General features: G+C 38.9%; 1 protein-coding gene across 1 annotated transcript in view; it reads right to left on the bottom strand.

The window, feature by feature from the left end:
* Fshr (follicle stimulating hormone receptor) overlaps positions 1-3,967 on the bottom strand; it is a 163,247-nt gene extending 159,280 nt beyond the window's left edge. Inside the window, exon 1 of the mRNA XM_048353582.1 lies at positions 3,816-3,967. Coding sequence (XP_048209539.1) covers positions 3,816-3,967 — 152 coding nt within the window. The remainder of the gene's footprint in view (positions 1-3,815) is intronic.
* Between the last annotated feature and the right edge of the window lie 17,325 nt (positions 3,968-21,292).

The following is a 21,292-nucleotide window of genomic DNA, read 5'->3' as shown; positions in this document are numbered from 1 at the left end:
ATACTTTGTCACTCAGCTGGACTCTAAATCAGAAATGGGCAATATATAGCTTTTGGGCCAAACTTTGATTTTCCCCGTGTGTGTGTGTGCACACGCGCACACACACACACACACACACACACACACGTATTGGAGCTTGAACTCAGGGTCTCAAGTTCTTGCTCAGATTTCTTTTTACTCATGGTTAGTGTTCTATCATTTGAGCCATGTCTCTAACTCCAGCTTTTCCTCGTCAGTTGGAGATCAGTGTCTCATGAATTTGTCTGCTTAGAGACAACTTTGGACCATTGCAACCTCCTGAGTAGGTAGGATACAGGCATGAGCTATCCATGCCCAGCTTGCTTTAGTTTTTTTTTTTTTTAAGAATACAACTTTGCCACCTCTGCCTGCCACATAACTGCAATAATCATAAACCACCATACATGGCTTCTTCTTCTTTCTTTCTTTTTTTTTTTTTGCCAGTCCTGGGGCTTGAAATCAGAGCCTGAGCACTGTCCCTGGCTTCCTTTTGCTCAAGGCTAGCACTCTACCTGTTCAGCCACAGCACCACTTCTGGCTTTTTCTGTTTATATGATGCTGAGGAATCAAATCCAGGGCTTCATGCATAGTAGGCGAGCACTCTACTGCTAAGCCACATTCCCAGCGCGAAAATAATAACTTTTGTGATGTAAAAATTATATGAGCCACAAATTTTAGTGTCTATTAGTAAGGTTTTATTGGAACACACCCATAGCTTACTCATTTATATGTTATCTATGGCAACTTCCATACTGCTACTGTATGGCCCATAAAGCTGATTTCTGGTACGGGTTCTCAGGGAAAAACTCCCAAGGACTCTTACGGACAATTTTTATCTTTTCAAAGAAGAAAAGACTAAGAGACATACATTGTACACAGCCTGCTGAGGAACTAGGAGCACAAATTCAAGTCTGGTTCCAAGCTCTGCAATCCTGTAGCTGCAGAAACATCTCTGCCCAAGCAATTCAGCATTTCCCTGCTTTGATTTGCACCTCTTGCAAAGCAGAGTGATAGTACCAAACTTGCAGTTGGATTGTGAAATTTGGATGAGGTAGTAGACATCAAGCATGAAGCAGATTGTAGGAGCCATTGGGTCAGTAGAATATCCCTGTGAGTAGGGCTGTGGATAGGGCTTCTGGGTTCTTTTGATGATAGTTGGCAGATAGGCAGAATAAAATGAAAACTACTATGAGGTGGACAGAATGATAGGATAAAAGTGGTACATGAGATTTCCAAGAGAACTTCACTAACAATGAACTTTTCCCATGCTGATAAATGAAGCAATTATAGTCGATAGCCCAGCTATTCCATCTACCTGAATTGGATCTGGTCATTGTTAGATTCCATACCCAAACTTGGAGCACTTCAAAGTATAGGAGAAACACTGAATTAAACAGGCCTTTCCAAATAGCTCTATTCCAACCCTCTTAAGGAAAACAAAAGTAATTGAACACAGAACACAGAACATCTGTGCTTAAGTTTACTTGGCATTTCATCTCTTCTTTGGTGACTGACACACCCAAAATATCCTCAAATATATTTTCTACTTTAACAATCAATGCAACATTTTTCTTTTCTTCCTCAGAACACAGTGCCAAGACAATTGCAAAGATAAATGTAGGATGGTTCAACTCAAGATCTATTTGCTAAGGAATATAATGAGAAAGAATCTTCCCCAGATTCAGTAGCCAGGAGAATGCCCAACCACCCACCCTCATTTCTCTGGTGAGGGGCAATGCCAGTAGCTGGCACTGGCATATGCTTTCTTTCTGTGCCTATTTTTAAGCAATATTGCCCTCTACTCTGTATTCCTAAAAAAGTGTTGACCCAAAGCCAGCCTTTATCAAGAGTTTGACATTTGTTTCTAGTACTTATCTAACACACTGTCTGCACAATCTCTTTCCATAAAAATATCAATAGTTCTTTCATTGGTGGCAAAATGCTTTTGGGGGAGAGATGTATTTATACCTTAGTATAATTTAAAAGAATCATACACCTACTTTTTCTACCATTAGCCATACGTGTATCCTGCCCATAAGTTTGGGGTATAAGAATAAACCTTTTCCTTACTTCCTCTCTCTTTTTTCTTCCTCTCTTCTTGTTTTCTTCCCTCTTCCCTCCCTCCTCTTTTTTCTTTTTAGCCAGTGTTTTCTATGTAGACTAGAAAAAAAATATTTTCTGGTGAAGACATATCACCCAGCAGGAAGTCTAGTGCAGAAGGGAGTTTTAGGTGACAAGTGTCATCATCAAATTAAATCTTATTAGGGATAGTTAAGTTTAGTAACTGAATGGGACGTTTAGCCCACAAGGACACATAGGAAGTTGGGCAGAACTTCGAGAGGTAGAAATTAGGGACTAGTGGGAGAATTTCTATCTCTTAGCGCTTACAACAATCCAACCCAGCAGATTGTTTAAAATTGCTTTACAAGGAAATAAGCTGGGGCTCTGATGGCCCAATTACTCTGTAATAAAAATTGTTTGAAGTACTTAGTAGCAAGTGACTTCTCACAGGGGCTCAGATCCAAGGCTTTCTCCTGGTTTAGAGTGACCTAATAAACCAGACTGTCATCTTTTTCCATAGGCACATTCTTTTCAGCATAATCAGGACTAACTGCCTCATGGGAGACAGTGTAGCCAAAACACAGAGACAGCCAGTTATGTTCCATATCTCTGTTGCTGCCTCTGGTTATGCCCTGAAGACTGGAGGTACCAATGGGAAAGGGCAAGCAGACAACCAAATTTCTGCCTTTTGATTCTGAGGGAAATATGAAATGCAGTACCAACACCTTTTGGAGCATTGATGGAACAACTTGTGAACTAGAAGGATGACTATGTTCTATAGTGAAATAAAGCTAATCAATAATTTTAGGGGACAAGAGCTGAAATTGGCTCCCAGTCCCAATAGTGGTTTTTACTTAAAATCCTTAAAATAAAAGCACCTACCAAGGATACAGAAATCAAATGAAAATTTACTTAGTAACAAGTGAACAAGTAGTAGCCTTGCCTTGCTGGGCTCTCAGGCAGATGCAGGTTTGAGGAAAGCACAGAGTTCTAAAACCTGATGTTCAGTCTAGACTCTACTTCAACTCATTGTGAGTTCAGATTCCCAATTTGCAAAATGGAGATACCAGGAAGATGATGTCTGATTGCTTGTCCAACTTGAGGAGACTGTCAGCTTCCTGTTAAAATAGTTCACTAAGAATCTAAAGTTAGCACCACAGTTTCCTGGCAGCATGAATGATTTCTCTATCTTTCTCCCTCTGCATTCTTCCTTCTTTTCCTCTTTCCTTCATTTCTCTCCACCCCCTCTCCTCTCCTCTCCCTCCTCTTATTTCAAGAAGCAGAATCCCACTTCAGGAACTATGTGTTGGTGCTTTCAAAGCCACAGAAGCTCAGGCATTCTCCAAGTCGGTGTCCGCAAGAGATCCATATTATGAATTCCATTTCCTCCAGCCAGCTTTCTGCCCCTAGTTCTCATCTCCTAACTTCTCTATTTTGCTTTCTTTTTCTTTCTTTCTTTTTGTTCCTTTTCTGGTTCTACTAAAGAGAGTATGGAACCCTTGAGCAAATGTTTTTGAAAGACTAGAAATCCCCTCCTTTTCCTGGATTCAAGTTTCCACACTAAGACCCTTGGGAAGTCACAAGGCAAGAAGGTGGAGCTGAGGAAGTTTGTTTAATTCAAGCCTTTAGTCAAGGCAGAAATATTTCAGCCCCACAGATAGCAGACTAATGTGAAAATAATAATAGCTCTCTGTGCATAAAGGCCAGCCACGCAGCTGTTTCCCGCTGATACTCACAGTTCGACTGCATTTCTGGGGAGGTCGGAGGGAATCTCTGTCACCTTGCTGTCCTGGCAGAGGAAAACGCTGTTAGAGCACTGACACAGGCGATGCTGACATGCAGATGCCAGGCTCAGGAGTGCCACCCAAGAGACCAGGAGCAAGGCCATGCTCATTTCTCTGTCCACCTGCTCTCCACTTGCATTGGCAGCACGCAGCCTCCACAGATTTCAGAAGCTCCACAGTGTCCTGAGGAGAGGCGATCTGCCTTGAAAACTGGCAAGGTCATGTGACCCACCAAGGGATTTTTTTTTTTTTTTGTCATTTCCAGGCTAGCAAAATTAATGTGTGCTAGCAGTGATTTCCAAGCCAGGATAATCGGATAATCTTCTCCCTTACCTTTCAAGATTAGGTTTCTTATACCTGTCCTGAGGAAGACACAGAGTTTTGATCAACAGCTAGTTTGCCAGGTTTCACTGGGCAATTGTCCTCAATTGTCACCAGTCTCTTCTTGACCATGACACAACTGACTTTCTCTTTCAAAAGATAGAATATCACAGTGCATCATTAGGAAGAATACTGATAAGAAAAGGAGCGACGTGGTCTCACCTCAGGTTTCAGCATCAGCATTGTCTTTGGACTCAACTGATGCCAGATATTCTGGACTGAAGTTGGTGAACATCCTTTTCACTGTCATTCATAGCCAAGTATGGCAGTGTTCAGATATAGGTTGGTTGGGTGGGCAAGGTTAGGTGGATCTCCCAGGGTAGGAGGCACTTCGGCTAGGGCAACCTGCAGGAATACTTAACCTATCTGAATGGTCAAAGAAAGGGCTATGTTTCTGGTGGCGATCTCACTAAAACTAACATTAACATGCACATCATTGCATGTTGTATCTATCCTTCTGTCTTCTGGCTTTTGCAGGCACTGAAGCTTGTCTTTGCCATTTAGCATTGGCATACATGAATTTCTTCTACCTACATTGTTTGGTTTTGACTTTTTTTCTGTAGAAGTAACCTTGACACAGACTTACAGTGAAGGATCTGAGGAATTTGGGGAAACACTTTTAGTAGAAGTTTCAACTTCAAGATATATGAACATGAAAATGTAAGGAATGCTCTAAGATTATGCTTTTATAACTTTTTACTTGCTAAAATTAGCTTTACCCTCATCTTAATAAGATTCTTATGAAGATGATAACAATATACATCTATACTACCCCTCTTTCCATCCTCCTAGCCTCACTGAAGAAAAATGACACTTAAATAATCAATCGTCAGGGAGAAAATGAAAGCAAATTTTCTGCCTAGTTTTCTAGGGTCAAATTATTTATTCTAATTTGGGCATGGAAAGATAAGAGTTATCGATATCAAAATGGATTCCACATTGTTAACTGTTTGGGCTAATGTGGACAGTTAACTCTACTCATTGATTAACTGATTTAAGGAATCATAGGATTTTAAATGTAGAAAAGACTTACTTCATCCAGCTAACTAATACTTAAATTTATTTAAAATACTCAAACTTACGTAAGAGCTGTTTCTTACTTGCGCTTGTATAACTCCAGTGACAAGCAACTCATTACCAGTTGATTCTCCCACCTACCCTCCTGGGAACTGTCACTGAGATTTGTCACATAAGGCTAGCACTCTAAAACTTGAGCCACCACTATGCTTCTAGCTTTTTAGTGGTTAATTGGAGAAAAGAGTTTCATGGAATTTCCTGCCCAGGCTGGCTGAAAACCATGATCCCAAGATTTTTATTTTAAAGGCTATGTCATATTCACATGTTCTAGATAAAATATGTAAAACAAACACAAATCTCAACCATATTAAAAAACTATTGTGTACTAAAGGAAAAAAAGGATGTAACCAGTGATGTTTCATTTACCTGGTAGACCCTCTATTTTCCCTCATATGCTCCTATGCTTAGAAGTAGCCATTTATCTTTCTTCCTTGTCTCCTCCTTTTTCTATTCTTCCTCCTCCTCGTCCTCCTCCTATTTTTCCTCCTCCTCCCTCTTCTCCCTTTCCTCTCTCCTCCTGTTTTTGGGCAACTGAGCTGTTTTCATAACTTGGCTATTGTGAATAGTACAGCAATGAACATGGATATGAATATGACTTTACAGTATCCTGGCTTGTAAGTTCTGGATAGATGCCCAGGAGTAGTATGGCTAGGTTGTAGGGAAGAGCAATGTTTAGTTTTTTTAAAGGAATTTCCAGTCTACTGTCCAGAGTGGTTGTACTACATTCCCACCAACAGTGCACTAGGGTTCCTTTCCCCCACATCCCTGCCAACTTTTGTTGTTGTTTGAATTCAGCATGTTAGCTAATCTAACTGGGCTGGGATAGAATCTCAAAGTTGTTTTGATTTGCATTTCCTTTATGGCTAGAGATGTTGTACATTTCCTCATATGTTTCTTTGGCATTCTTACCTCATCTGAGAAGTCTCTCCTTATCTCCCTTGCCCATTTAGTAATTGTTTTTTTTTTAGTTTGGGGAAGGATTAATATCTTGAGTTCCTTGTTATTTTGGATATTAGGCCTTTGCCTGGTGGTGTATTGCTGGTAAAGATCTCCCAGACAGTTGGCTGTCTTTCTAGTTTGGTAACTGTGTCCTATGCTGTGCAGAAACTTTAATTTTGACATAGTCCTATTGTCAAGTCTCTCTCCTATCTGCTGTGTACTGGGACTCTTTTAGAAAAGTTTCTGCCTATGCCTTTAGTGTTTTCCTCCTTCTACTTGCAGTAATTTCAGAGTTTCTGATCTGATATTGAGGTCTTTGATCCACTTTGAGATAATATTAGTGCATAGTGACAGACAGAGATCCACTTTTAGTTTTCTGCATATGGGTGTCCAGTTTCCTCACAGCAATTATTAAAGAGAGTATTGTTTTCCACTGTATATCTTTGGCTCCCTTATAAATTATCAGTAGTATAAATAGATGGTTTTATTCCTAGGCCTTTTAGTATGTTCCATTGATTTTTGGGTCAGTTTTAGTCCCAATACCAAGCAGGTTTTGTTAATTTACCTCTGTAGTAGAACTTGAGGTCTGGGATTGTGATACCACCAGCATTGTTTTTTGTTGGCCTAGAATTACTCTGACTATTTGTGGTAATTTTTGTCCCATATGAATATTTGGATTGTTTTCTCTATCTCAGTAATGAATGTCATTGGATTTTTTATGAGGATTGTGTTTGTAATTCATAAATCATTTTTGCAGCCATTTCCACAATATTAATTCTTCCTCTCCATAAACATGGAAAGTCTTTCAATTTCCTGATGTCATCTTTGATTTCTTTTTTCAGAGTTTTTTATATAGTTTTTTGCATAAGAGTTTTTTGCTTCCTTGGTTAAGTTTATTTTCAAATACTTTTTGAAACTATTTCAAATAGAGTTGTGTTCCTGATTTCCCTCTCCGCTCGTACATTGCTGCTATACAAAAAGGCTATTGATTTTTGTGGGTTAATTGTGTATTCTGCTACTTTGCCAAAGTTACTGATAAGCTCTAGAAACTTGGATATGGAGTCTTTCAGGTCCTTTAGATGTAAGGTCTGGGGGCTGGGAATGTGGCTTAGTTGTAGAGTGCTTGCCTAGCACGCATGAAGCCTTGGGTTCAGTTCTTCAGCACCACATAAACAGAAAAAGCCAGAAGTGGCACTGTGACTCAAGAGGTAGAGTGCTAGCCTTGGGCAAAAAGAAGTCAGGGACAGTGCTCAGGCCCTGATTCTGATGCCCCACAACTGGCAAAGAAAAAAAAAAGTAGATGTAAGGTCTGAAAATAGGGGTATAAGACTTTTTTCTCTAAGTAAATCTCTTTTATGTCTTTATTTTTTAATTTTTATGTTTGTCTTATAGCTCTGGCTAGGAATTCCAGAACTAGATAGGAGTGGACATCTGTGTCTTATTCCTGATTTTAGAGGAAATGGTTTTAGTTTTTCACTGTTCAGTATGATATTGATGATATTGAATGTTGGTTCGTCAAATAAAGCAAAGCCTTTATCATTCTGAGGTTTGTTTCTTCAATTCCTAGTTTACCCAGAGCTTGTTAACATGAATGGGTGTTGGATTTTGTCAAAGTCTTTGTCTGCATATATTGGGATTATCATGTGGTTCTTACCTCTGGTAATGTGATATATTATTTATGTTTATTGATTTACATATGTTAAACCAGACATTCATCCCTGGGATAAAACCCACATGATCATAACTTCATTAGTTGCTGAATTCTGTTAGCTAGTATCTTATTGAAGAGCTTTGCATCTATGTTCATTAGAGAGATTGATCTATAATTTTCTTTATTCATTGGATCCCTACCTTGTTTTGAGATGAGTGAGATGCTGGCTTCATAAAATAAGTTTGGAATTGATGCTTCCATTTCTATTTCATGGAAAAGTTTGAAGAATAGCAGTACTAGTTCAAGTTTAAGAGTCTTATTTAATTCAGCTATGAATCCATTTGTATACAGGCTTTTCCTTATTGGGAGACTATTATTTTGTCAACTGCATTGCATGATATAGGTCAAGTTCAGCTTAGGCAGGTTGCATGTCTCCAGAAATGTATCCATTTCTACTATATTTTCCATCTAATTTGAGTATATTTTGAAAGCAGTCCTTCATAATCTTTTTGATTTCTTGGATGTTAGTTGTAATGTTTTCTTTTACATCCCTAATATTGTTGATTTGAGTCTCTTCTCTCCTTTTTTCCATCAACTCTTCATTTGTCTACCCCTCTCCTCTTGGGTTGTCATTTTTAAGGTATTATCTTTCTAACATGAATATGGTGTGCTATCATTTTTAAAGACTTTCATTTATGTGTTTCCATAAAATTATGTTTATGTCTACAATGTCTTCATATACTAAACATTTCTAGATAAAATGTTCTCTCTATTGCAATGATATATTTGGAGTCACATTTCATGCTAATTGTCACATTGCAAAAATACAATTGATTTTGAAATATTTATCTTAATGTCCAATTATTTAGTTACTATTTTTTTGAGATGGTGTCTCCCTGTGTAGCCCAAGATGACTTTGAATTTATTATCCCTCCCTGTGCTTCCTGAGCACTGGGAAGTTTTGAGAGAAATCCATTTTAATGGTGGAGAAGCAGCCACATGTGGATAAAGTCCTACAAGTAGGACTTGATTTGAGATAAAAATATTTGTACCAAGGACTCTTCTGTAAAAAGGAAACTAGACCTAAATAAAAGTTTTCTTTCATATGCATTGAGACAGATTTTGATAATTAACACACAGCCTCAAATTATATATCTTACATTCACCATTGTCTATTTCATTCACTATTTTAGGGTTCAGCAATTTAGTCAGGGTTTAGTTGAGTAGTTTTACATGAGTTCATTCATGTGTCTATAGTCAGATGTTGGGTCTTTTTTTTTTTTTTTCCCAGTCCTAGGGCTTGGACTCAGGGCCTGAGCACTATCCCTGGCTTCTTTTTGCTCAAGGCTAGCACTCTGCCACTTGAGCCACAGCGCCACTTCTGGCAGTTTTCTGTATACGTGGTCCTGGGGAATTGAACTCAGGGCTTCATATATAGGTGGCATGCACTCTTGCCACTAGGCCATATTCCTAGCCTAGATGTTGAGTCTTTTGGGAGTCTGGTGGTTCCAAAACAGATTCATTTGGATGGCAGCTCTGGGCCTGTCCCTCAGAAGGCTATCTTGGTGGTGTTCATATTGTAGTATTCCAAGAGACTCAAAATCTTTTGTTTTTAATTTGGTGCATTGGTCATGCTAAGTCACAAAGCCAGACTAGATTCAAAGATTGGAGGAACAGATTCTATCTCTTGATCATAGGATCACAATGCCACAATGTAAAGGAATTGTGAACAAGATAGAAAACAATTCATGATAAACCACTCTAACCAGCAATTTATCACAGGTACTTCCCAGATTTAAGATGTCAATGTTCATGCCAAATAATATTTACTTTGTTTCCTATTGCTTCTCAAAGTACATGTAAAGCCTACTAATAGAGATACTGGCAGTAGTGATATTTGGGATTTATTTTCAGTTATTACTATAGTGCTGAGTAAATTTACTAAATTGCTGAGTAAGCATGGTACTATCCCAAGAAAGAAAATCTTTATCTACATTATTCTTAAAATTAGAATATCTATTATATTTCCTAATGTACTTCTTTTTTTTGCTGATATTTTATTGCTTGATCATGTCTCATATGATAAGGCTGGGATGGGATTCTGTACAAACATGGGGATACATATAAGCCTATCATACCACTTCACAACCAGCCATTATGGCTGAGAAGGCATGGCACACCTTTTCTCCACAGGACAGGAATGGAAGTCATAATGCTAATGAATTCTCTTGGGCTGAACAAGGCAAGATCTGTATTATTGGACCTTGTGTCCCTGCACTCAGGGCTCACATGGGTGCAGGGATGAGGGCTGGAGTAAATTCACTGAAACTGGGTAGTGGAGGCTGAGGAGAGGTGCTGTGACTATTTGCTAAATATAGGTAGATGATGAGGTAGAGCATCCCTTAGGATACCAGGCAACTGGTCACCTGCTGCATGTTTATTCTTTTCTAATTAATTAATTTTTTTCTTTATTGAAAAGGTAATGAACAAGGGTTACAGTTATACAAGTATTGATTATATTTGTTTTAAAACAATGTTACCCCATCCTTAATTTTCTCCCACTAACCCGTCCCTACTCCAATCTCCCCTCCTCAGGTTGTAAGGTAGATATCCAACCTATTGTTGCATTAGTTCATCCTTTGACCTGCTCTCTCTGTGAATCCCTTTTCCTTCCCCTAGTCGAATAATCTTATATACAAGGCACAAATATAGGAAATTAAGAAAGATTAAAGAAAAATAGTAAAACTAAAATTAAAAATTAGATAAAAAACTATGTGCAGTACAAATTAAGGATCTCTTGTTTCCATATCTTGGAGTTCATATTGGTATACATCGTTATATATGGTCCTAAGTATTGAATATTAATTTTTTTTTTTTTTTTTTTGGCCAGTCCTAGGCCTTGGACTCAGGGCCTGAGCACCATCCCTGGCTTCTTCCTGCTCAAGGCTAGCACTCTGCCACCTGAGCCACAGCACCCCTTCTGGCCGTTTTCTATATATGTGGTGCTGGGGAATCGAACTGAGAGCTTCATGTGTAGGAGGCAAGCACTCTTGCCACTAGGCCATATTCCCAGCCCGCGTATTCATTCTTAAGACTAGCAAAACAATGGAACTTGGAGATTGAGCTCTGATCACAGTTTTGCCACAATTATGGAATTCTAGGATGTTTGCTATCATCTGGAAGCCAGTTTCTTCTCCATTAAGGTAGATGTGTGATCCTCTGCTGTGACTAGCCTAAACCTGACCTAGTTATTCCCCATGAGGGAAACCAGAGGATCACAAGAGCCCAATCTTATGAACACATCTTATGAACACATAAGATGATGCTAAGTGAAATGAACTTCATGTCATGGAAATGAGTGTTATATCATTGTTGTAACTACTTTCAACATGCCATGTGAAACTGTAGCTTCTTTTGTTGATGATCCTCTTGTATCCCCTTCCTGTGATTGTCCTTGCACTATCACTATATCTCATCTGAGTACCCTGGATATTGTATATACTGGTATTAGAACTAGGGAAGTTTAAGGGAATATCAAAATCAAGAAACAATGGATAAAGAGACAAATGACTCCAAAAGCAATACTTGCAAAACCATTTGGTGTAAACCAACTGAACAACTCATGGGGGGAAAGGGGAAAGGGGGGCGGGACGAATGAGGGAGGAGGTAATAAATAGTACAAGAAATGTACCCATGGCCTTATGTATGAAACTCTGTACATCACTTTGACAATAAGTAATTATTTCAAAAAAAAAGAGATAGATGTGTGAATGCAGTGCTCCTGCGACGATGGAATGATAGGATCAAGTGAGATAGCCTAGTGGAATGCAGCGCTGTTTTTTCTTCACAGTTATCATGCTGAAAGGGAGAAGTGTCCGTTCAGAACTACAAGAGGGAATCCTTTTGGTGGCAATTTTCCAGTTTGCTTTAGTGGTGAAGTGTATGCAGATGGTCACTTCTGTTTGGATGCCCATATCACTGACCTTCCTCAGCCTGTCATCACCATGATGCCACTCATGGCATGTGCCATCACTGACCTGCATTTCCCCTTGGGAAGCATTCTTCTACCTAGGACTTGAGGAGGTCAAGGTCAACCTATTGTGAGGTAGAGTGAAGATTTTCTTTCCCCAACTTGTCCTTGATCACTTTGGAAAACAAACAGAGTATATGGGCACATTTATATCAACAAAAATGTTACTATTAAGACCAGTGATAGGTGGCAGGCACACAATTTTTGCTTGTTGGGGAATTTTTCTCTGCTTTGAGCAAACAAAGTAAGTTCTGAAATCGTTGCGTTATTTTTATTATGTATTTTCACCTTTTGTTATTATAAAGGTGATCTACAGAGGGGTTGCAGTTATATAAGTCAGGTAGATGAGTACATTTCTTTTTGGACAATGTCAACCTTTCCCTTGCTGTCTCCCAGTTTTTCCCTTTGTTGCATTTTTTTTTTAATGTCTCACAGAATGACATAGAAAGTCTCAGTCTCCAATACAAGTGAAGTGGAGTGAATTTGTATTTTAGACATAGCAAATGATCTTTGGCACCAGTGGGACTTCTTTCTTCGTCCTCCTTTAAAATTTATGTATTTGTTTTTAAAAACTATCTTTAGGTAGTTGTATAAAGGAGGTACCATATGATAAATCTGTTTGTGTGTGTAACGCATCTTTTGTTTTGTTTTGTTTTTATTTTTTTGCTAGTTCTGGGCCTTCAACTCAGGGCCTGAGCACTGTCCCTGGCTTCTTTTTGCTCAAGGCTAACACTCTGCCACTTGAGCCACAGTGCCACTTCTGGCCGTTTTCTACATATGTGGTGCTGGGGAATCGAACCCAGGGCTTCATGTATATGAGGCAAGCGCTCTTGCCACTAGGCTTCCCAGCCTGTATAATGCATCTTGATCATACCCTTGCTACTTCCCTTACTTTTCTTACTTTTGTGGTGTGTGTGTGCGTGTGTGCGTGTGTGTGTGTGTGTGTGTGTGTGTGTGTGTGTATTTCTTGAATACATTTTCCTCCCTTTCGCCTCATCATTCCCCCTTTTCTTTCATGACCCCAACCTCTCTCTTGGATGTATCAATTTCCTAGTGTTGATTTTTGTTGGCCTTTGACTTAGTCTTTTGAAAAGATATTATTTGAGCCCTCCATAGTCTATTACACTTAAGTGAATTCATTTCTAACCACTTGATTACCACCCAGTGTGTTACTTATAGAGTTATAGGGACATTTTAGCTACTACAAATGAGGGAAACTACACAAATTTTGTTTCTTAGGGTCTGGCTTACTACTTTCCCCCAAGTCTTTCCATTTCCTTACAAATGATACAAGATCATTCTTTTTAATAGATGGGTAAAATTCCATTGTGGTACACTACATTTTCTCAATCCATTTGTCCATTGATTATTCAGGTGTTGTTCAGGGTGTTTACCACTTCGTAAGTCAGGTAATGAGTACAATTCTTTTTTGACAATCATACCCCTTCCTTCTTTTTGGGATAAACATTTTGATTCCCATAGTTTTAGGCTTTAGAGTAAACAGAAATTTTAAAGGGAGCCTGCTTGGAAATTGGGGTACACTACTGTGAAGGTCACATACCTTGAATTTACTGACAGCAGGAGCCAGTTGAATGGGGAGGGTAGTCATCTTTGGTGTCATCATGCAAAGTTTCATAAAAAAAATTCAAAGCTAGCGAAAGTCCCTGGAATGGTTGCAGTGAATCTAGTAATATGAATCTATCTATACTCAGTGTCTGCCAAAGACATCTAGCTGTGGGAACTGACACTTAACCAAAATTCAGGATATGACCTTAAGAGGAATTCAGAGATTTAATTGGGCAACACGAATGAAGCATATGCCCATCTTTACTCCATAGAAATGTCATGATAGAATTAAACTGTGACATTAAGCTTAGATCCCATCTATGTAAGCCATAGAGCTTGAGAAAACACTGATCTTAAACTTAGTCTCTGTAACAGGGGAGACTATTTTTTGTTTTGTTTTGTTTTCGAGCTCACCTGTACCCAGTTACAGTCATCAATGAAACCTGTAGAAAAGGTTCTAAGTATGCTGCATACATATGCAGCATATACACATATTCAAAACATAGCAACATCTCAGTGTGTATAGGTACTGATTATGAAAACCAAAGTGTTATTACCACTAAGGCCCTGCAAGCTGAAAATCCAGGCCTGTTTTCTATTTTTATACTCTGGGAAGAAGAAAAATAATACTGAGATTCTATTATTTATGAACATAGTTAAAGAAAAGACAAGCAGTGAATGTCTACTTCTTTTAAAGAATAACATGTTGCAATTCCACACAGAGTCTTTTCTTGGCCTAGCATCTATCTCCTCTGTCCTGGCTCCAGCTTCCCTGGGGCTCTCATATCTTGCCTTGGCTGGGACAGAGGGAGAGTTGGAAGGCTCTGGGCACCAGAGGTCACTGGGTTTGGGGCTAGGACCAGGAAACTGAGGATTGCTTTGTGACCTTGTATTAGGTGCTGTGGGAAGAGCTGAGACATGAAAGGGAGGCCTTGCCTTCAAGGAATTTACCACAAATTAGGAGAGGTGAGAGAAAGGTATATGGAAGAAATGATTTGACAGTCACACAAGAGATCATTTAGAATTCAAATTTAGTGTATATAAACAATTCCTACTGTTTTTTTTAAATTATTTTTGTGCTAACTTTGACTAGATCTCAGGCTAAATTTCTTGTGTTTGCAATCCCAGATTCTTCTCCTATCCTACAAGGCAGTTCTGATGCTTTTCATCTACTACATGGAAAGAACGAGGCTTATAGAAGTTAAGTGAATGTGCCTTAGGCCACTCATCTGGCAAGTAATAAGCCCAGAGCTCCAACAGAGGTGCCATGCTCCTAAAACTAAGGGCAGAGTTGCCTGGGAATGTAAGGGAAGCCATCCCCCTCCTTACCACCCTTTTTTCCCCCAGGAAGCAGCAGGTCAAGGCTGATGGGTTGGCGGGCCAACATGACACAACTTCTGCTGTGTAGGTCTGAGCCTCTTGTAGCCTCTGTGACCTTGGAAGTTGTGACCTCTTATTTATTTCTGCCAGATAGCCCTGCTGAATCATTCCAACCTTACTGTGGCTAAGATACCTGCTTAATGTTATGCTTTTATTTTTGTGGCTCTGACTTAGCTGGAAATAGCTCAGCTTTAGTGCTGATTTTTAGAGTGAGGTTTTAAATAATGAAGGAAAGTGAAGGAGTACTCCCTTAGTAATTATGCTAAGATGATCAAAGACCACCGCAGGACTTAATGATCACTTTGCCAATGGGGAACTAAGAGGAGAAGGTCACAAAAAAATAGAACCATATTTTTCTCAGAAAAGAACATCTTCGGGACAAGGAGCAGCCAAATGGAAGTGAACAACATGTAGTACAGCACTGGTTATCTCCCTTCGGATGCCAGGGCATGGACTTGGGCAATTTGTCCCTCAGCCTCAACCCACTCCTTAGTAAAGCAAGGCAGCTCTGATTCACTATGTCAGGGTGACATGTGCAAACCTTTTGCTTACTGCCAAAGCTAGTGCATTTGGAATGTTCCAATTCATGGGATTCAAAGAACTTCTTTTTCCTTTCTTATTCTGGGAGGCATTTTGAGTCCTCCCTGCTTAAAATTTGCAAACTGGACCATAACCAGAAATACTGGAATCTCCTCTCATAGATAATCTGAGAAGGATCTATAAAAAAAAATCACATAAAATGGATCTTGGCTGGACAGGAAGGAAGGGATAAAGAGGCATCAGAAGAATGAGAAGCAGGAGGGAGACAGCGTAGGTGAATTTAGCCTAACAGATCCAGGAACACCTTCAAATGTGACAGTGGTCTTTGAACCCAGGACCCCTTCCCACTTCTCCCTTCAATCCCTGACACTCTTGTCATTCGGTCTCATTGAGCTGACAAATGAGTGTTGATTTCTGACAGTGCCATCAGTTACATGACACATTGTCTGATGTTATGTCTGGTAATAAAGAAGTATAAAAATGTTTCTTAGATTAAATTGACAGTATCAATCTAGATAGGAGCTCCTAGTCCTGTATCTGTCTGGGAATGACAAAAAAAATTCCATTTGTCTAAAACTTGAGTTTTTCATCCTTAATGTCAAAATAATGCTTTGCCCTGAGATGAAGTTCCTTAACAATTTCCATCCACCTCCTTCTAAAGAGGGAGGGGTTCTCCGGAGAGATCTTCTGCAAGGCTGTCCTCCCTTTAGATTCTCTTATTTTGTAGCACTGTGTAATAGAGTCACATTTACTCTACCCTCAAATTTCTCAAAAAATACTTTTAGCCAGAAAGGAAAAGAAAACCATGCCATTTTATTCAGTAGCTTCCTGGTTTCCTTTGGCATGTGCTTGCCTCCATTTTCAGACAAGACCACCTCAGAACCAGGCAGAGGAAAGAGTAATTATTTACTGAGTTATAGGCACAGAGTTCTGATTTGATAAAAACCAACTAAAATATCTGAAAAATACCAATTTATTTCAAATATTTTTAAAGTAATTCATTAAGCTAGAAATGCAATATAAAGAAGCTTTAGCAAGGAAGGTAGGGAGAACACACAAGATGGCAGAATAGAGGGGCCACTTACAACCTCCGCCAAGGACAATCAATGTCACCAGTAGATGGGAGCATATTGAGGTGATAATATCCCATCATTCCTAAATATTTCATTGAGTTTTCTTTTTTCTTTCTTTGGTGGTACTGGGATTTGAACTCATGGCTTTATGCCTGACCCAATATTACTGAGTCCCTTTACCAGCTCTGTTGTTCTATTAATTTTTTTCTTAAACCCAAATACCATCTTACAAATTATGATCTGGGGATACAGAAAATTAAAGTTAAGTCATCAAAATTTTAGGAGGACTTTCAGGAAGTGTAACTATGCCGTCTTCTTGAGGATGAAGACTTACTAGTCTTCCTTTCTCATTTCTGATTCAGATGAGCTTTGTCATTTGAGAATCATATACTTCCATACTCATTTTGATTTTATGGGAAGAACATCAGGATGAATCTGCTGGCATAATATCTGTACTCCATTGTGTACATTCCTCCCAGGAACCTGAAAACAGTAGCAACACAGAAACAAGAAAAACAAAAACAAGTGATCACCCCAAAACCAAAGAAAGAAATCCAAAGATGTGGATAATATTAAAGGGAAAAGGCAAAAATGGATTTTAGAAACAGTTCTGTTTCTTTTTAAATTTCAAGTGTATATATTGCTGAACATAATTAAATTTGTTTTCTAGTTGACTTTACATTATTTTAGCCTCTGGAGCTCAGTGTTGACATGTTAGAAATTTTGATTCTGAAAATGCCAGCACCGTTTCCACTCTGTGCTCTGAAGATGATTAAGGATCTGAATCCCAACAACAAACTCATAGTTTAACAAAACGAATACTAGGAAGCTGAAATGTGTTGAATGGAGGGCAGAAGATCAAAGCATGGAGGGGGAAGAATAGATCCAACCTGCCCATTCTTTTTAATTTTTTTGTAATCTTCATATTATGGGACAGAATAATTAAATAGTTCCAGTTCTATTTATTTTATCATTCTTTTACTAGCCTTTATAGGAAATTACTTGCCATGCACAGAAAACTTCTACTGTTTGGTGAAAAAGTAGCCTTAGCCCCAGCAACCAGCTAACATCCCTCTGTCACCTAGCCCACGTCTACTTCACACAGAAAATGTTCAAATTCTCAGAATTTGAAATCCTCCTCCCACATCCCAACAGAACCTAATTCCCATTCATTGTGTGGATCCATTTACAACTGTTCAATACCTTGTCAATACACTGAATGATCGTGGCCAAGAAGTGGGAAGAGAAATATTTTTTTTCTAAATCTGATAGATTGTTTTGTCTTTACCTCTTTGGTGAGAAGTTATGTTTTCTGATTTCTCTGAGTAAGCCATCATCATTCATCACCAGATACCACACAGGGTGTGACTTTCCATTGCTCTAGGTCACAGATATCATAGCCGCTGCCCCACACCAGGTGACCTTGAGGAAGTAGGAAGTGGTGAATGCTGCTTCTCCACACAGAAGGGAAACACCTCAGAGATGAAACTCAGAGGACAGTCTGCCTCTACTTATCAGCAGGTGAAGTTAATTATGTGCTTTTTGCTTCCATTTTGACATTTAATTCACAGATATTCATTTCTTTCTCATTTGCATTCTTCTGATGTCTTTTAACTTAGTCTTTTTGTGTCATAAAAAATCTATTCACTTAGTTTTTTTTTTTTTTTTTTGGCCAGTCCTGGGCCTTGGACTCAGGGCCTGAGCACTGTCCCTGGCTTCTTCCCGCTCAAGGCTAGCACTCAGCCACTTGAGCCACAGCGCCGCTTCTGGAATCGAACCTAGGGCCTCATGTATCCGAGGCAGGCACTCTTGCCACTAGGCTATATCCCCAGCCCCTATTCACTTAGTTTTTAAAAGATGGAATAAAGCATAGTTCTTATGGAGCAGTATTTTCTTCCTGGATGCCTATGATTGATAAGTGGCTTCTACTTTGTGTGGGTGAGGATGTGTATATGTTTGTGTGTACTTGTGCATGTGCATATGTGTGTGTGTGTGTGTGTGTGTGTTGATTTTACATATTACTCTAGGTTACTGTGGTTGAGTATGGGGAAGAGAATTTTGATACCAAATACTTTTCTTAAGATTCTTGATAAACCTAAAGATGTATACTCATATTTCAAAAGAGAATTGTTCAAAGGAAACCTTCCCAACTTACCTATCAGCCCCTCACACTCACACACAGATGGCTGCCAACTTGATATTTAGCGCTTTCAGGATGGCAGCCATTTTAAATTTACCTCATGTGTCCATTTTCAAGCAGTGTCTGATCCCTATAAATGATGCATTTAATTAGGCAATTTCACTTATTTTGCTCCTAAAATGAGAGCACTGAAATGTTAGAAAAGTGAATCGTTCTTTCCCATTCCTCTTCCAAAGGCAGTCTCCAATGAATGTTGAAAGGTTTCTCAAACTAGTCCTGTCAGTCATTTGTTATCTTGCCCATCAGCTCAGCCTCAAACCATTGCTTTTTCCATATGCCACATCATCATACCATGCTGTAATTCACATCTCTAGGCTATAGGCTCTCTCTCTCTCTGCTAAAAATAAACAGTCTCATCTGTTGAATCTTCAAAAGTAGAGCTAAGGTCAGAATGATTCATGTGTTGCTTATGTAATAATAGTGGAAGAAGAACATGCATTGTCACATGAAGGTCACTTCTAGGACCAACAGATAGTACAGACACTAATCTCTGAGCTAAGGCAAGGGTGTATGTGTGTGTGTGCGTGCGTACACACACACACACACGTGCATATGCACTGGCACTAGGGATTGAATTCAGGGCCTCATGCTCTTACTTGGTTGTTTTGCTCATGACTAATGCTTTATCACTTGAGCCACATCTCTGCTTCCAGCTCTTTTGTTGATTTACTGAAGATAAGAATATTACTGATTTTACTTTTGTGGGAACTGACTTCAAACGTCAGTTTTCAGCATCTCATTCTCCTGAGTAGCAAGGATTACAGACATGAGCCACTGGTGCCTGGAAGAAAAATTTTATGGCATGTTCTGTGGGTTTTGAGTTTTTTGTTTTCTGGTTTTTTTTGTATTCGAATGCTCCATTTGTTTCGAGGGAGCTGTAGAGAAACAGTTGCAGTAGAAAACAATGCATTTCCCTAAGTGTAAGATATTCAAATTTAAATCATATCATTTAAACTGCATTAATTATTAGGCCTGCTATCTAGAACAGTTACCTAAATTGTTAAGGGCCTAATTTGTTTTACCATGGATATACTTAATTTACTCAATTAAAAGAAAATGCAAACTTCAGCCTGTACCATCTGTGTTTGAGGGGTAATAGTTTTCTTGAAGAACACTTGTCAGTATTTGTAGCATCTCTGTGTAACTCAGGATCCATCCTGTTCATTTCTCTCAACAAAAGGAAATCTTTCCAAAATTCCAATGATTCAACACCAGAAAATTTCCATTAAAATAAAACTTAAACCCTTAAAGTTCATCTTCACTGGTAGCCCATTATTTAAGTACTTGTTGAATTAAGAAACAATGTTCATAATAATTTCTCAAACTACTAACAAACAGAACAAGATACAATGGGCATAGAAATTAATCTCAAGTTCTCAGTCATCAGCAGCATTAGTATTTCTCCTGTTATATGTGAAATAGGAGATGCTTATATTAAATCTTCTTAGGGGGATACTAGGATTTGAACTTAAGACTTCACACTTGCTCATGAGGTGCTATTATTTGAGATACTTCACCAACCCCTTTCATTGCATTGGTTATTTTCAAAATAGGTTCTTGCTTTATGTTCGAGCTAGATTGCACTGTAATCTCCTATGTGTCCTTTCCTTTGTTTCTAGAATGACAGGGCATTAATGTGTACAACCACTGTGCTTCCCTCAGAGGATAATAGGCATGTATCACCATGCCCTGTAATTGGTTTAATGGAATCACATGTACTTTTATGGCTGAATTCAAGCCATAATCTTCTAATCTTTTCTTGCCAAGTAGCTAGGATTACAAACTTGAGCTACCACCCAAGGCCTAACATATGAAACTGTAACCTCTCTGTACATCACTTTGACAATAAATAGAAAAAGATGTAAATTAGAAAAGTAACCCCTCTGTAAAACACAGTAATAGTAAAATAAAATCATTTCTTAAAAAAAAAATAGGGTCAGGGGGCTGGGAATATGGCCTAGTAGTGAAGTGTTCACCTCATATACATGAAGCCCTGGGTTTGATTCCTCAGCACCACATATATAGAAAAAAAGCCGGAAGTGGTGCTGTGGCTCAAGAGATAGAGTGCTAGCCTTGAGCAAAAAGAAATCAGGGACAATGCTCAGGCCCTGAGTCTATGCCCCAGGACTGGCAACAAAAACAAAACAAATAAGCAAAAAAAAAAAAAAAAAAAAATAGGGCCGGGCTGGGAATATGGCCTAGTGGTAAAGTGCTCACCTCATATACATGAATCCCTGGGTTCGATTCCTCAGCACCATATATATAGAAATAGCCTAAAGTGGTGCTGTGGCTCAAGTGGTAGAGTGCTATTCTTGAGCAAAAAGAATCCAGAGACAGTGCTCAGGCTCTGAGTTCAAGCCCCAGGACTGGCAAAAACAAGAAAGAAAGAAACAAAGTACTCATTACTTTCCTTATATAACTGTAAGCCCTCTGAACATAGTCCTTACAATAAAATATTTAAAAAAACAAAACAACAACAACAAACAAAATTGAGCTACCATACCTGGCTTTTATATTTGAGACAGGGTCTTGCTGAATAGACTTGGCTGTAGATTCAAGTCCTACATAGTCTTGAATCTGAGATTTCCCTGC

This window comes from Perognathus longimembris, chromosome 8 (genome assembly GCF_023159225.1).
Source record: "Perognathus longimembris pacificus isolate PPM17 chromosome 8, ASM2315922v1, whole genome shotgun sequence".
Classification (NCBI taxonomy): Eukaryota; Metazoa; Chordata; class Mammalia; order Rodentia; family Heteromyidae; genus Perognathus; species Perognathus longimembris.
The sequence above is the reverse complement of the archived record's forward strand: the minus strand, read 5'-3'. Positions and strand labels throughout refer to the sequence as shown.